General features: G+C 25.7%; 2 protein-coding genes across 6 annotated transcripts; one reads left to right on the top strand and one right to left on the bottom strand.

Moving 5' to 3' along the window:
* Positions 1-505: 505 nt before the first annotated feature.
* Positions 506-6801, bottom strand: LOC113558754. 3 transcript variants are annotated; one of them, XM_026964277.2, is made up of 12 exons: positions 6489-6801; positions 4731-5013; positions 4440-4664; positions 3882-4378; positions 3361-3820; positions 3072-3290; positions 2780-2995; positions 2453-2689; positions 1469-1657; positions 1179-1397; positions 804-1103; positions 506-733 (listed from the first exon to the last, which is right to left on the bottom strand). In XM_026964277.2, exons 1-12 carry the CDS (start codon positions 6493-6495, stop codon positions 559-561), a joined length of 3027 nt encoding a protein of 1008 aa, XP_026820078.1. In that variant the 5' UTR covers positions 6496-6801; the 3' UTR covers positions 506-558. The 3 variants fall into 3 exon arrangements, with proteins under 3 accessions (XP_026820078.1, XP_026820081.1, XP_026820080.1); XM_026964280.2 differs by having other exon boundaries at positions 4731-4958; XM_026964279.2 differs by having other exon boundaries at positions 4731-4920.
* A 6848-nt stretch (positions 6802-13649) lies between these two features.
* Positions 13650-16741, top strand: LOC113558479. 3 transcript variants are annotated; one of them, XR_003405648.1, is made up of 7 exons: positions 13650-13868; positions 14800-15050; positions 15582-15757; positions 15911-16088; positions 16166-16278; positions 16340-16532; positions 16632-16741. XR_003405648.1 is itself a non-coding variant. In XM_026963940.1 (4 exons), exons 2-4 carry the CDS (start codon positions 14909-14911, stop codon positions 15938-15940), a joined length of 348 nt encoding a protein of 115 aa, XP_026819741.1. In that variant the 5' UTR covers positions 13650-14220; positions 14800-14908; the 3' UTR covers positions 15941-16332. The 3 variants fall into 3 exon arrangements, 1 of the variants encoding a protein (XP_026819741.1); XR_003405647.1 differs by having other exon boundaries at positions 13650-14220; XM_026963940.1 differs by lacking the exons at positions 16340-16532; positions 16632-16741 and having other exon boundaries at positions 13650-14220; positions 15911-16332.
* The last annotated feature ends 1482 nt before the right edge of the window (positions 16742-18223 follow it).

The raw sequence follows: 18223 nt of genomic DNA, 5'->3' as shown, positions 1-18223 counted from the left end.
CGCTTAAAAATTGAAATACCATATAACAAACAATGAAAGAACACAAATAATTTTCTCACCTTTAAGTTTGATAATAAAACATTTCACTCTAATATTTATGCTTAATACACAAAATTGATTCTACAGAATAAAAGTTTGCCATGTTATACATTTGTAAAACAGAAACAACACATGAGAATGTGGTGTCTTCTTAAGAGCAAAACTGTGTAAAATATATTGAGAAAAATAAAAATCCTAAATAAATTAACTTTTAAAACTTCCAAACAAAATTCTTAGCCCTACTAATTATATTTTTAGGTAACCAATTAGTTCAATTTGGTCACACTCTAGTACTTACTTTAAATTGTGAAATTAAATAATGCCAGAATAAACATAATATTATATAGTATTATTATAATACTTAATAATAAAGTCATTATGTTTTTGTATTAAGAATTATTAAAACATCTCATATTTTATATATGTCACTAATAAAATAATATATTGAATAATAAAAAAATAAAACTATAAGCAAAAAAAAATTAAGATATATTAGGGATAATAGTAAATAAAAGTATCTTAATCATCTGTTGACTTATATTCAAATTTGTGTATATCATTTGATTGATCTTCATCAGGTAAATGGTTGTGATTCCCACAACCATGAAGAACAAATAGCCACTCATCATTTTCACCTTTAAACATTTCTCCTTTGGCATCACATCCATTATACTTCATAATACACTCTAAATATCTGTAATTTATTAGAATAATGGTAAATAATTATAACTTATAAATTATTATGATAAAAAATGCAAATTTACCTAGTTTCATCTTTTACACTGACTAAAGAAAATTTAAATCCGTTTTCATCCGAGTAAATATTATCAGAATCCTTGGACTTTTCACTAAAATCATCATTATCATCAGAATAAATATCTTCAGTAAAATTATCATCGTCGATAGAGTTATGGTCATCATCCCAAAATTCAACATATTGCAATGGTTCACAAATAGTTTCTAACATTTCATGTGTTGTATTTTTTTTCAAAGCACTTTTTCTCCTAGCTTTTATTTTTTCACGTGCATATGACAATGAAACACGTTTTTCAACACCAGGAAAGCTAATTTAATAAATGTAAACACTATCAATATTAATATATTATTATAAATAATTAATTTATCAAAATTGATCATACTTAACTAATTCTTCATCATACAATTTCTTTGGTTTACTATCATCTTCTAAACACTTCAGCATTATTTTTTCAAGAAATATAGCTGCTTGAAACTCATCATCACCCAATGGTGGATGATTATGTTCTCCAGTAAACTCTAACATTGTGGTATCATTCTCAACTGATATTGAGCCTTTAACTAAACATTTTAATTTTGTATTCATTTGACACCAAGCAAATCTATAAAGAATAATATTAATAATATAATATAAATAATAAATAATTAAATTATTCATATGCTTTTATCTTACTTTCTTCCTTTCCTCATTGAATATAAAAATCCTATTTCATCTCTATATAGTGTGTATCCATCCCAAATTCCTGAAATAACTTTCACACTAACTAGTTTAACTTCCCCAAATGCTTTAGGAGGTTGTCTTGTTCTAGCCATACTACGCCATGCCATTCGATAAGGAATTTTATCAGCTACGTCAAGAAACCTATAGTACATAGAACATTTTCTTTATATCGTGATTAAGAACTTTAATACAAAATTTAAAGAAAAATTGTATGTTTAAAATTTAACATGATAGAGAGTGTAGATTGTGGTTAGGTGTTTTATGCAAGGTATACTAAATTATGAAATATCTTAAAAAAATTGTATTATATGTAATTTGATGAAACAAAAACATAATTGCAATATTAAAAAATACATCTGTCATCAAGTATTTACAATTAACCTAATATTTATAGTTAATAGCTTATTTGCTGAACTAAGTAAAGCAAGACTATATTATATCAATAAGATTACTATCAATATAATATAAACTATAATATATTTTTGTTTTACTATTTATTAAGGTACCACTGTACTAGATATAACTGCTCCAATAGACTTTAATCCCTATTAATTAATCAACAATTATATTTTTAAAGAAATAAAACTTTTCTCAACCAAAAACTAAATATATTTAATTTTTTTTTAATTATCCTTAATTATAATAAATCCAATTATTCTAATAACAGATGTCATCATGATTAAAATAAAACTAAAATAAATAAGCTAAATAAAAAATGACTATACTCCAATTAAAAATAAAAATCTTCAATTCAATTATGAACATTTATCATTTGCTTTCAAATTGAATAATAATTACTTATGTAAAGCCAGATACTTAGCATGCATTTACAATGTTAATTAAAGAAAAACTTTTTTTTTTTATTGAGCAAAGGGAAGTAAGGATTGTATTTTTAATAATAAGGTTAAAGAAATTTAAACATATTTTAAATTAAACCTTTCAACTTCTTCATTGTAAATATCTTTGAGACCCAAGTGAAGCTCATTTCGCGCTCGTTCACATAAAGTATTAATGAATGATCGTTCTAATGGATTTCTCTTTAGATCTACTGGCGGATGGTTATGCTCTTTAGTTCTATAAATAACAAATCCATCTCCAGAAGCACGCATATATCCTCTCGAATGACATGCTTCATCAGTTGCTGTTTTTCTATTTTTGGTACATCTCACTATTCTGTAGAATTTTTCAATTAGTACATCTAATATATGTTATTATTTTTATTAACAACTCAGAAGTAAAAATAATATTATTAGTTCTACTTACTTTCCACTGTTGGTTAATGTATCATTATGGTAATAATAACCTAGCTCATCCAAATATAAAGATGTACCACGTCGAGTACCCGGTATCACTTGGAGAGATAATAGTAATGGTGGTTCTTTTTTTAATACTGTGCTAGGTTGATTTTTTAATCTCCTTGTTCGTTGCATTCGTCTGGTAGCATTTGCATAATTAACCACAGTACTAGCAAGAGGAAAGCTAAAAATGTATTATTATTATTATTATTATTATTATTATTATTTACTTTAGTTGTAGTAATGTTATTTTAAATTACTTTTTTATTTCTTCTGCATAAATAGTTTTTAAGGGAGTATTTTCTTCCTGAGCTCTTTGTTTAATAGCATGCAAAAATGCTCTAGCTTGTTTTTCAGCATCACAATTAGATGATGGTAAATGATTGTGACCTCTAGATCTAATAATATTCAATGTTTTTATGTTTAAATGAGCTCGTCCTGGACATTTCTTTTTACCCCAAACAACACATCTTAAGTACCTATTAATAAACATGTATACTTAATTAAAAAAATATAACATTATTTAAATTTATTCAAACTATAACTTACTTTTTATCATTTTTTTCATTTTGTATTTGATAACTATAACCCATATTATCAAAATATATTGTTGAATCAATTCGCATTTGTAAAAATCCTAATTTACGTTCAACTTTTTTTTTTTTTTCTTGAGTAGATGATTCACATAATTCTGGTGTCTCTAGATTAGCAGTTTCTGGAACATCAGTACTTGCATCTACATTACCATTTTCTTGTTTACATGTGTCTTTATTATCATCATTATTTTGAGATACGTCTTCATGAACTTCAGAATATTCAAGAGTAGAAGTTTGATTATTATTTAATATATTTTCAGAAGAATTATCAATAGTTACTGGACTAGAACGATCAATAGGTGATGTTACATTTTTTTTCTCTATATTTTCTTTTAATTCAATTGTTTTAGATTTTTGATTAGGTACAAATTCAAAAAGTTGAGGTTCTTGCCATTTATTACAGTAAATACAACCTAAAATAAATAAGTCTTATAATGAAGTAAAAAATACTTAGTTTAAAATAATAATACTTACAAAACATATTCACAGTTTTATTTTTTTCTTTTTTAATATTTTTAATGTTCTCCTTGTCATCTTTTTCATTGAAAGCTTCACTTTCAATCTCATCAGTATATTCATTACTCTCCATATCAATGTCATCGATTTCTATCACTTCCATATGATTCTCTGCATCAAACGTTATATCAGGTTTGCATTCTTGATTATGATTCTCTGCATCAACCGTAATATCTGGTTTGCACTCTTGATTATGATTCTCTGCATCAACCATTATATCAAGTTTGCACTCTTGATTATGATTCTCTGCATCAAACGTTATATCAGGTTTGCACTCTTGATTATCGTTAGTAGTACTTTCTTCATGTGGAATATTTTTAAAATCATTTATTGCATCAATAAGTTCATTGTCTTCTATAGGAAAGAGTGGGCCTTGCATTTTTTGTGGTTGGCGAAATCTCTGCATCCTTCTTGCAGTACTCGAAAAGGTAACTTTACCTCTTAGTTTTGGAGTTCTATAAAAAATTTAGTAATTTATTATTTTTATATTATCAGTTGATAATAAAATAAGCTAACTTTTTTATTTCTTCATCAAAAATTGCTCTATTAGGTGTGTCCTCATTGATTGCTCTTTCTCTAATTTTCATTAAAAAGTTTCTCTTTAATAAATCTTCATCATAGTTTCTTGGCTTATGCGTGTGTGATTCTCCTGAATGGCGAATCATGTTGTCATGATTTCTTATAACTGCTCTAGCTGGACATGGTTTCTTTTTAATACTTTTTTGTGTACATTTTAAATACCTGAATCAAAATATTAAAAATAAAACAATATTCAATTTATTTAAACATTAATTACATTGTCATTACTTTTTGTTATTTGCAATTTTATGGTTATGGTAAGCAAATCCATTTCCATCATAAAATATTGTGCAATTTGGTCGTAAACCTGGAGCAGTGCGAACTGGTGACCAAGTGGATTGAGATTGTTCCAACTTTATTTTTGATTTAAGCCTTGTCTGAGGGCCAGATTTAGGGACTTCTCCACATTCAGGATCATCTGACATGGATATTACACATTTTGATTCATAATTGTCACTAATAGATGGTTCAGTGAATTTTAATACATTCTCATTATCACAATAATTATGGTCTAGACAATGAAATAAAAATCATATTTAAAACCTATTTATGAACTTCAATAGTTATGATTGATCTAAATAGATATATTTTTGAAAAAAATTAATTAAATATTAGGGATGTAAACCAATGTGAATATTTGCTTCCTAAACAAAAAAAAATGTTTGTAGCATTTTCAATACAGGAAGAATACCTATATATACGATTGTGGATTTACTTATACTCCATACATTTTTTTTATGTCCATAATTGTTATTTATACATTTTTCTCTATGAGTATAATGTTTAGATAATAACGACCAATAACAAAGTTGGGTCAAAAAAATTGAAATTCTATTCCATTCAACTACTATAAAAAGAATATCTGAATGTCTATAAATTGTTTAACAATAAACATATTTGTGTACTATTAACTATTAGTTTATAAATTATTGATTAAGAATATTGTATCAATGAATAAAAATTAGTTTAACTATCCCTTAACTCTTCAATAACTATTTATTATATTTAAAGTTTTAAATGGACACAATTCTTTTTTTTTATTTTAACAAAAAAAAAAAAAAAATAGTTCTTTCAATAAATATTAATGAGTAAATACTGTGGACAAGATAGCACATTAAACTGTGAATGAAACACTTTCAGTACATGTTCATGAATTACGATATCTAGTGTGTTCAAATGTTAATATATTAACAAGTGTATTATGGATGTCACATACAAAGTGACTTACATAACTAATGTATAAAATTCAAACATAAGGAACTCAAATGAATAGTCAATGGATTTTAAATTTTAATTATCTAATACATATAAGACATAGGATGTCTTGTAAAAAAAAAAAAGTTGATTCCTTTAAGTTTCATATAGAAACTAACTCTTATTTTTAAAGACAATATGCTACTGTCCAATAATACATTGTTTTTATTTTTTATCCTATATAGTATATATTCATGAATATTTTTAAAATGTTAATACTAAAAATAAAAAATAAAAAAATACACAACTGGCATATAACAGTTTATATAATATATTATATTAGAGAAATTCCAAAATTATCACTTATAAACACCCATAAAACAATTTTAATACATGATATCTGGTCACCCTAAATCTCGGTTTACCAATGCAAATTGATATAGAATAAAGATTTTTGACAAGCGTCAAAATCGGACACTTGCGTACAAAATAAAATAAATATTAAAAGTAGTAAGATGATAGTGTCGTACTGTATAAAGTATGAAATATAAAATAATATATAGGTAGAAATTTAATAACATATTATACAATCTTGGAACTTGAAATTACCTTCATTGTGTATATACATAATATAATATAATGATAATGAACAATAATAATAATATGATGATGATGATGATGTATATAATCATACAATTGAATGCAAGGGAAAAGCTCACTTTTACCACTGTGTACCGATTTCACGAACAAAACGTACAGTACCCAATAGTAAAAGAACGGTACAACGCTTACCTGCCATCTTTGGTCTCTGCCCACTGAGCTACGATGCACAATCAACTAACACGAGTAACATGAACCAAAAAACTGTTCAATCGACGAACGGTTTACTAATTTACAATATTTCAGATCGTACCGCGGCCGATAATTTTATCGAATTTGAATATCAACCCATATTCTGTAACAATGATAGTCGAATAAGGCAAAAACTACCCGTTGTTTTTTAATAATAATATTTTCGGTTTACTTCACGGCGATAACGTCAAAACGTCATGTGTCCAGTCGGTTCACGACACGAACGCGAAATACGATTTTTAACACAGATACACAATAGATTTTAATAAACGTTTATATATATTGTAATCATCAAAATCGGTCGTAAACACTCGTAATGCGTAATAAAAATCCCAAGGTACAGACATAGACGTTGTGACGTCACGTCATTACCGTGATATCGTAGATATGAAAAACATTCTTTTATTTACCTTCGATCATAAATCATAATAATATACTAGAATAATAGCAAATTGTAAATACTATAGATATGAATGATACGCACGGTCTTAGAAAATAGATCTTCTAATACCGTGGTCCATAGAATAAGAATAAGAATAAGAATATGATGTAGTGTATGTGATGTAGATATCTTAACAGAGACGGATTGGCCAGGTGGGGCAGGCCGCTAGGCCGAACCATACGAATTTTATTAATTTTAACTATTTTAAGCTTTAAACTAAAATAAAATAATAATGATTATCAAAATAAATCTATGTATATTATAATATTAAATAGTTATAAATAATACAAGTTGTCATTAATAAATAATAAAGAAAATATTTAATTCAACCTGTTACAATAATATTTCTATTTATAACTTTTAATAAACAAGGTAATAACGAATAATTTTATTTAAATGCTGGTCTCTGGCTCATGTAACCGGATGGTCATTAACAGGTCAATGTGTTCAGTATTGTATAACGTAATGTTTGTGTTAGTGTTGCGGTTTGTGTAGTTGTGTAAATTCATATTAGTGTGAGTGAGCTATATCATCCACAAATAATAATTAATAATTTTGTTTTTACTTTTAACACGCGTACATAACTACCGATTGCTGAGTGACGACTATGCCTCACTGCTACTCGAATACAAACCACTAAAAACGACCAACTGATCAAGGGCGGATTTAACAACTTTCTGGCTTCTGCTCTTATGGCTAATTAAATTTACCACCCCTATCCTAAAAAAACTTATATTACTAAATATCCACTTTCTAATATAGTTAAGGAATTTAATCTTTTTTGCAACATATTGATCGTAAATATTTTTTCATTCTTTTTTAAACGGAAAACGAACGTTCAGTGGAACAGTTAGTAGATGGTGTTGTTCAATGGGTAATTTCAATAATATATTATAATATATGACGTATAGTGTATTGTATTTGTATTCTATAAACAATTAGATAAGCAAAAGGTGAAGCTACCAAAGAAAGTAAAAATAAAAAATGTTTTTACGAATTGCAACTCAATCATGCTACGAAATAGAGCAACTTGACCCAAAATCTTAAAGGGCTCAACTTTTCAACTGAAAAGTAAAAGTCCTTAAGTATTTGCCTTCTAGTATGAATGATTTATGTATTATAGTATATAATAATATTAACAATATTGATTTAAGATTTAAAAAAAATATGTATACCTATGTTTTTTGATGGAGGGAGGAGGAGGTTAACAATTAAGGAGGTTATGCCCAGGGCCTAATTTAATAAAATTAGAGCCAAATGCACAATTTTTGGGGGGCTCTTAAGTCAAAAAAATGTTCTAGAAAAAATCTACATAGAGGGGGGGAATGTTGATAATAAAAAAAAATATTTATATTTTAAAATAAATAGAGTATATAGAGTATACTCTATAGTTAAAAGCTTTAAGTGCCAAAATACCAATTTCAAAACTCATAAAATATTTTTACGTTATTTCATATACTATAAAATATACAATTTAGTTACCAAAATAACCAAAATTCAACTGACAATTTAATGATAAGAATATACTAAACTTTGAACATTGACAGTTGGTATTACATTTTAGAAAATACATTTTTGTGGAATTCATTTAAAAAAAAAAAACAATTTTCTATAACTTACAGAGCCCGGGGGTCCCCAGAAATTGGGGGCCAAGTTCAAGTTCTCCATCTGCACTTACATAAATCAGGGCCTGGCTATGTCTCATCATATTCCATCACTATTTGGGCTGGTTACGGTGGTATCCTCGTATCTACTGATAGGTAGGCAAATACTGAGATATCTATGAAAAAAGGTAAATATATAAATATACATGAAGATTTTATAGTCATGGGGACATTGGGGACAACCGAATAGTAACACATCTGAATCATCTGATATATTATAAGTATGTATTTTTTTTATAGACTCGCCTAAAAAGCTTTTAGTAGGTAAATGTTGGACGGAATATTATATTTGAATGCCACATCATTAAATATAACAGGGATGTCTACAACGAGTGTCAAAAGCCGCACGTAGCTCGTAAGTCTGTCTCGTGCGGCTCTTCGCATCAAGTTTATAGTACAATTATTAACTATTTTAATTATTTTATAAACATCTCTTAGAATGTGGCTCGCTTAGAATTAGCTTCATAAATTTGCGGCTCCTAAAATTAAGGCAAGTGGCCACCCCTGAAATATAATCTATAATACCTTAATAAATGAGCATTTATCATTTAGTTAATTAGGCTAACTTTGGACTTAAAGATTGGTGAAAATAAGGTGGTGTGGGTAGTGGGTTGCATTGTTTTCTTTTATTTTTGTTATGATATTTTTTTTTGTTAGTTTAAATTCCGCCAGAAAAGAAAATCAGGTACAACAGTATAAAATTAACAACTGTAATATATTATTATTAAAAAAAAAAAATTATTATTTTTATAATAATAATTGTCCATATTAAATAATAGTTACGCCAAAAAGTATACAAATCTTAACCATTTAATAGATTAAATAAAAATAATAATTTTCCGAACATTTCAATGACATATTACTATGTGTTAATACACATTATAGTACGTTAAATAATCGTAATAATCATAAAATATGTTAATATGTAAGTATATGACATGGTATGTTATACTAAACTAATATCAATTTTAGCAATTTTGACGTATATGATATACGGTATATCATATAATATTATGATGGTTGAAAATACAAAAAGAATAAATATGAAAAAGGCTTAAAAATATGTGTTTAGGGATAAGTAAAGAATCGGACATTAAAGAGTTTTTACAAAATGTTTCATATCTATGTCGCAATTTCTAGTTATTTTTTTATTATTTTGATTTCCAAGGTATTTTATTGTTGAGTTTGAATTTGCAAGGTGTTGTATGTTTAAAACTAATGGAGAACATCTTTTTAATTAAAAATGAAATTTACGTAAGTAAATTTGATTTTGATTAGTTTAATTGTCCATTTTATAGTTGAAGATTAAGTCAAAATGGTGTTAAGTCATTAGTTTCAATTCAAATGTTTTGTAATTAGTAATTAGTAATTACATCTATTACAATAGGTACCACTTAATATTTCATTAATGATAATAACTTATTAATAATATGATTTCTTATATATAAAAATTTCGTGTCATAGTGTTTGTCCGTAATGAACTCTGAAACTACTGGACCGAATTGGATGAAGTTTTTTACATTGTGTGTATTTTGGTTCAACTTAAAAGATAGGATAGTTTTTGTCTCAAATTTTTTAATATATTTATTAACTTTTTAATAAATGTACATACTTATGTAAATTGCATGGTGTATTTCGAGTATTCCCATGACCAACTGCGATAGTAGGTTTCCAGCTACCTGCAACCTGACGTTTTTGTCTGTGTGTTTTATCGCCAGCGGCGTGTAGATATGAAATGTTCCGAGAAGTAAAAATTGACAATCTATCTATATACTATCTTCTATCTTCATAATATATTTATATATATATAGAAATCAAGTGTCATAATGTTTATCCGAGATGAACTCCGAAACTACTGGACCGATCTTAATGATTTTTTTTACACTGTATGTAATTTGGTCCTAATTAAAAGATAGGATAGTTTTTATCTCGATTAAGGCTCTCAATATTTTTGCATTGCAATAATTGTGAAAAAGAAAGTTATAGAATTATTAAATCGTCAATCATAGTTAACATTTCTCAAAAATAATTAAGTAAATAATGTATATTTTGGATATTATTTTACACTCTAATATACAACAAAAACAATTATAAAAATTTTAAATAGTCTCAATCTATAAAATGATGTATTTAATTTAAAATATAAATAAATCTGTAAGTGTATAATATGGTTGAACTATTATTGAAAATAATTATAAATTAAAATTACTCAATCCAACTAGTAATTTATTAATTATATTATGAATTTAACTATATAAATGTGAAATGAAAATCTTTGAACAGGGTAAACTCTGGAACTACTTATCAGTTCTTTTTGATTTTTTTTTTTTTTAACGAGAGAGTATATCACGGAGAAGGTTTCTATCACAATAACATTTGTCTAAATTAAAAAACCTCTGAGTTATCTACTAATTAAAATAAAAGTGAATTATTAACGTGTTAATTGTATAAATTATATACCTATAAATATACGAGTACATATACACATAGGTGTAAATTGGGATGACTTCAGGGGGTTTAGCCCCCCTACATATTTTAATGTTTTTCAAGAAATTTAAGGTTATTTTTTAGAGAAAATGTAAAACGTAATTCCTAATCAGACTATAGGTATATGTGTAAATAAAAATGTGTTATGTGAACATTTAAGCTTCATGTATGTATTTTGTATTGTAAATTTATGATAAAATTAAAATGATTGAGCTATACGTTAATATTTATAACGACAGCGATAAAAAGTTATGTATTATACATTTATACGCCGTTAAGTAAATAATTTTGAAGTTTTTATATACCTACATCTTTATGACATCTTTAATAAAATTGTAAAATGTATATGTAGTAATGCGGGGGGCGAAACCCTCCGAGGGCCCTGTTCTATGTTAATAATTTAAGCCTCTCTCCCTTCTAACAAGGCAAATTTACGCCTATGCATATACATATATATGTTATCGATGCATTCCAAAACTGCTCAACCGATTTTGATGAAATTATGATCAATGTGTGTAATTTTATCTCCGTCATAAGATAGGATAGCTTTTATCCCGGTTAATTACCACAATATATTACCTCTTTATTATGTTTAGGGCTGTGCGATTATTTAATCACTTATTCGAATAATATTTTATTTTTAAAAAATGATAAATAATAGGTTAATCGATTGAAAAAGTGTAACTTTAAGCGGGACAGTTATGTAAAATTGATATGTCAGCGATATCATCTATACACTAAATCAGAAAACCAAAAATAGTTTTTATCCTTTCGCTAAATATTAGCATTGTTAGTATTATAGGCAACCAAAATTAACGCGGGTGCATTTTTAACGGGCGACGAAGTGCACGGGGGCAGCTAGTGTTTTATATAATAAGATTCTGTACAATGTACTTAAAATATAAAATGTTTTATTTTTATTTCATGATATATACCTAACTTAACACTGTCTGGTCATTGGATATTGAGTATTGTTTATAGTACTTTATAATAGCAGGAACTTTTAAATCTACTTAATTTCCATTTATTGAATCATATAGTTTTAAAATATTATATCCAGAATTTTTATCAAATACTGATTTAAAATTTTCATAGGGTAGGTATGTGTTTTTTTTTATATATAACAACATAATATAGCAATATAGCAATGGTAAAAGTAGGTACTAGCACGACTAGGTAGCATAGGCGTAAATCGGGGGGGGGGGAGGCTTAGCCCCCTACATTTTTTAAAAAATTTTCAAGAAATTTAAGGTTATTTATTAGATAAAATTATAATATGTAAAACGTAATTCCTAATCAGGATATCCGATAGTTATATCTTATGTGAACATTTAAGCTTCATGTATGAATTTTGTACTGTAAATTTGTAATAAAATTAAAATGATTGAGCTATACGTTAATATTTTATAACACAACGATAAAAAGTTAAGTATTATTGTATTAATCGCCGTTGAATAAATAATTTTGAAATTTTTATATAATAATTGTTATAATAAATTTATAAAATTTATTTGTAGGGGGTGCGGGCCTGTTTTATGTTTATAATTTTAGCCCCCTCTTCTAACAAGGCAAATTTACGCCTATGATAGGTAGTTTAATTTTAATAGATTATGAAACAAAAATATAAAAGTGTTAATTAACACATTTTTATAAAAAAAATCTGAAACGTGTAATTTTGTGCAATCTAATTTGGAATTGTAACTATAGTAGATATTTATTTAAATAGTATTTATATTGTCTATTAGATTTGGTAGTATTAGCTATTATAATCGTAATTATTAGGTAAGTATTTGTTTTTTTTTGGAATATTAATATACTAATATTGGTTACCATAGCCTACAGGTAAATTTTAATTACTTATATATACATTTTTAACAAAAAATTACGTTACCGAGCAAATTTGTTTCTGGCATCATATTACCTTATTTAAATTTTCAAACTGGTAATGTTTCAAAACAACCAAAATAATACGATTCCATTTAAGTACAGTTATAAACTTCCATCAATAGGAATGAATTTCCAATTGAATATTTTCCAATAAAAACAAGGTTAAAATACCAAATCATTATATTTTAATTTTTAAGCTTTTTATGTGGTAACTTACTAACTTCATAGATAATATATATATATATTATTATTCAATATTATTTATTTTATAATGTGTATATGTCAGAGGTTTATTCAATTTATTGTCTATATATACATATTTGTCTATGGCCTATGGGGTTCCCTATATAGTACCTACATGAATGACACGAGTACATGACTATATACAGACTGTATACATAGTACATACTACATACCTACCTAGGCTACCTATTTTTATAGCTACATCTACGATGTAGAGATTCTCTTCGTGGCTACATCATTGGAACATTAACGTTGATAAAATTATTTTTATTCCATGATAAAAACTGCCTACATAGTGCCCACAGTGGCCACAGATACCTATACTACTTTAGTGATAAAGCGGGTGAGGTACGGATAGTTTCCCCGCGATGTCACCAACTTCATTCGTTTTTTAAGGGTTGAAGGTTTAAAATAAAAAAAACGCACTGATTTACACGTCTTTCTCACACTACTACTGTAATATAGATATCTGTGATAGCGCCATATTGTTCTATGCACAAACCTATCAATATGAATGGCTGCAATAAGTATAGCACCACATTGTAGTTTATGGCGTCATGTCACAATGGATATTGGATAAGGAATAGGGATAACCAAGTAACCGACACTCGAATCATAAGCGTTTCTCATTTCTTAAACCGTGATCATAAAAATACATTGTGATTTGTGAATAGTGAATACTAAATTGAATTGTGATAATATGATATTCTATAAAATGGCGATTAAATATTGATGATCGTTTATTGTTTATTGTATAATAGAGTGATTTGTTTACTGTGCCAGCGTGAACTGTGTAACGAAGTTACTCTATAGTCTATTGCAGTTACACGTTTTCTGGATGTTTTATATTTATTGAATAGTGTCTACCTCGTTTCTTCAGATTTTTAGTTTTTATTTGATAAATGAAGCATAAAATCAAATTTTACGATTCCGTATCAATACGATTGAGGTTATAGAACTAAAACCAAAGTAGTATTTCTTATTCACATTGAGATCTAACTTATAATTATAATGATCTAACTAGCTTTTTTTAATTAATATTTACTAATGTTTACTATGGTAAACAATAAACATTTTAATTTGTTTGAGACTTTTAAGTAATTGATATTTGATTACATGTTTACATGTAATATATATCATTTGTCCCATTTATAAAGTATAAAACTTGGGCTGCGTGTGCCTTGTAGCAATTAGATTTGTCAAATGTAAAATATGCATTACCTATGTATACAAAATTCTAGAATTCGCATATTTCGATATTTGTATAGGTAACTAGCCAAATATCAATTGTACCAATTATGGCACTACGATAAATTCATACTATTAAATATATATGTCGTGTAACGTAACTTAAATAATATTACATTGATATATTTTGTTTATACACAATAATATGAAATTAGTAAATAATAAATAGGTATTTTTAAGTATGTTATAAAATGTGAATGATTGGTATTTAATATAATATAATAATTTTGATATTTAAAATATAATATAAATGCCTTGTTTCCTTATTTTTATTTTACAGAATATGAAGATTTAAACTTAACAATTTTGTGATTTTTTGAACAGTCACAAGTCTAGTATGTGAACATTTTTGGGACTTATTTATAATTTGTATAATCATTTTATACAGAATGTCCACCGTTAAATTATGTTTGTGTGCACTACACACTGATATTGCACAAAATGGTAGCAATTTGGATGTTCAAGCTTCCCAACAGCGCATTTTTCAGATAAATCAGTATTTCAAAAGTGACATCACGTTTATCAAATCTGGTGATTTATTAAAATATCTACAATATAAATTATATTGGGAAAACACGATTATAATTTTTCAACAATACAGTTTTTAAATGAGGGTTGATTCAAATTTTTTTTTTTAATTATTATTTATTTAAAATTAGAATTTTTTTGTCAAGTACCCATTATAAAAATATTGCTGACAGAGTATTATACTTATACTTGATATATTTATATTTACTTATATTATTATTTGGTTCTTAAGATCAATTAAAAAATAAAAATATAATTTAAATTATGTATAAATTATTTACAGTAAAAAGTTATAAAATTACCATCAAATTATTTGATAAGTAATAGTAATAAATTTATAACTTTAAATTGACTAATTCCTTAACACTGTATTTAATCTAAAGTGTGAATAAATTCACCTTTTAGGTATATTAAACTAAGTTATCTCTAATTTAAATTCAGTACTTAATAATCCCATCCATCTAATAGTTATTAATAATATATAAATGCAATTAAAAAAAGTCTTGTTTATTATATGCATTTATCTGTGTTTAGAGTTAACACTCAAAATGTTATTTGCGGATGATAAAGGAATTATATGTTTTGCAAAATCAATCATCAGCTTAGATCTAATAAATATTAAAATAATTACAGCTGATATTCTGTTCTTATTTCAACAGTTAATTGAGTCATTTCCTATGTATATTGTAAATTACATAAAACCAATAATGGTAAATACAAATGTACCTAATACTATTGTAAACAATTTGATGTACATATAATGTACTTATATAAGTGTTCTTCTATATTTTGTTTTTTAAAATAATATAGTGAATGGTATTGAATTTAAAAAATGATATTAAATAAGTACTTGTTTATTTTAGAATTTATGTAATCTATCCACCATAAATTAAAAAAAAAATGCAGACTTAAGTATAAGAACTTACCAAATATATGAAAAATTATTAGAGATAAAGCATTTCAGTGATCAAATTGAAGTTAGTAAAATAGTTAAACACTTAAATAATTAAGTTTCATTAGGTAACAAAATACCCCTTACAGGTAATTTTTTTTATCATTAATTAAAATAATAAATGCCTAATAAAATGTATAATAACACTTATACTAATCATTTTTAGCCCGCCAGCATATATATAATCTATTTGATATAATTTCTCAACATCATCCTATGTACTTAAAAAATTATGAAGATAAACTCATGAATCTGTTTTGTTATGAACTCCAAAGTCAGGTTAATATTATTTTTATCATTATTATTCTAATAAAAAATTGTATAATGTATAACTTTACAGATAAATATACGGGAGACAAATTTAAAATAATTTTTATCTCCTGTGGCTGTAGGATGTTTAAATGGATTGACAGGATTTTTAAATAATTTTGCTGACCATATCAAAACTCGTGATTATTGTCTACGATTATATGAAATATTAAAAAAATTAATTGGAATTGTTGAAGAGAATAAAAGACATGTTATTAATCGAAGTATTATACTAATGATAATTTTTTTTATTAGTATTGATAATAAATAAAATCCATTATTTGTTATAACTATTAAATAAAAACAATATATATTATTTTCAGCTGGTCTAAATTTATTTCAAAAACATATTCAATTATTTTTAAAGTTAGTATTTCAAAATTCAACTGAAGTTATGTGGTTTCAAAAAAAACTTTGGGATTGGAGTTTATTGCCAAATATAGAAGATAAAAGAATTGGATTATCTTCTTTTGAAATTCTTTATAAAGGCGCTTTAATAGAATTTTCAAAACAAAATAAAATAATTGAATCAAATATCAGTAATATTCAACAAGAAATAATAAAAGTATAAATAAATAAATGTAATTTGTGTAAAAGCTATTTTAAACAAATTTATGATATTTTATTCCACTTCACTGTACTCTGTATACTCTTTAAATTTATCCTCAACTTTTATATTTTAGAATATGATTATGTTTTTAAAATTAAAGTTATGGAATATCAAATTAAATTATCAAGAACGCGCTGTAGTAGTAAGAAATATTGGCTGGTTAGCCGAACCATGCAATAATCTTTTGGGAGAAAAACACTTAGTTGAAATATTTAATATTTTTTCATTGCTGAAGAAAAATATTTAAAGTATATTTTTTATTCAAACTATTTATGAAAACTTAATTACTCTAATTTATTTTTATTTAGTTGTCCAATGGGAAAAAAAACTTATGATCCAAATGCAGCTAATTTTTAAATTCATTATCATTGATTATAAGAAATATTAAATCTTTAAACACCGATCAATTTTTATTTATTCAAAAATTAAGCATTTATTGTTTTAATGATTTTATATCTGCTCAATCTAAATCTGAATGGCAAGACAATATTAGTAATGCTATAATTATTTCAATATACTGTCTAGCGTTATCACATGGAAACATTTTGGATAAGTACTTAAAACAATTATGTAAGTTTTTTTTTTTATATATATAATTTTTTTCAAACCTTGTAAGTCATACATTTTTTGAAACAACATTTATTTTATATTACGCAAGTAATTATTTTCTTGACTTAATTAAAAATTAAAATTAAATAAATTCATTGTAATCAGTAACAAAAAAAATTAAATACTGTATCAATATAAATTTGAATTAAATACAATAAGAGAAAATATCTTAAATTGTGCATTGTTTTTAAAATAATTTGACTTAATATTTAATTTTCTATTTTATTGGCAATCTACACTATATTTTTATTAAATACTTAGATTAGAAAAGCTTTATAATTTTTTAGGGCGATCTTTTTTCATTATTCCATCTAATATATAAAAGATTAGAACTGCCAAAATCAGTCTATGTCTCGGAAATAAATACATCTTTTAACAATTATTTCATTTATCCATAGGGAGTAGGTTGAAGATATCAACCATGTTTGGTGTTTAAATGATTAAATTATTTTTTAAATGGTTATTTTATCAGACATAGCAACATCTGAAAATTTTTATGTAAATTGTATCTGAAAAAAATTGATTGACCTTAATTTCTTAGCAAGATATTTTGATGGTAGATTTTTGAAAAAAAAATGATTCATATTATTTTTACAGATATACCAATAATAGTGAAATCCACACTTGAAAAATCATTGATGTGTAATTTTATGTCCAGTGTCTTGAAAATAATAGAAAAATTAGATTTATCTACAA

The sequence above is a fragment of the Rhopalosiphum maidis genome, chromosome 4 (assembly GCF_003676215.2).
Source record: "Rhopalosiphum maidis isolate BTI-1 chromosome 4, ASM367621v3, whole genome shotgun sequence".
Taxonomy (NCBI): domain Eukaryota; kingdom Metazoa; phylum Arthropoda; class Insecta; order Hemiptera; family Aphididae; genus Rhopalosiphum; species Rhopalosiphum maidis.
The sequence above is the reverse complement of the archived record's forward strand: the minus strand, read 5'-3'. Positions and strand labels throughout refer to the sequence as shown.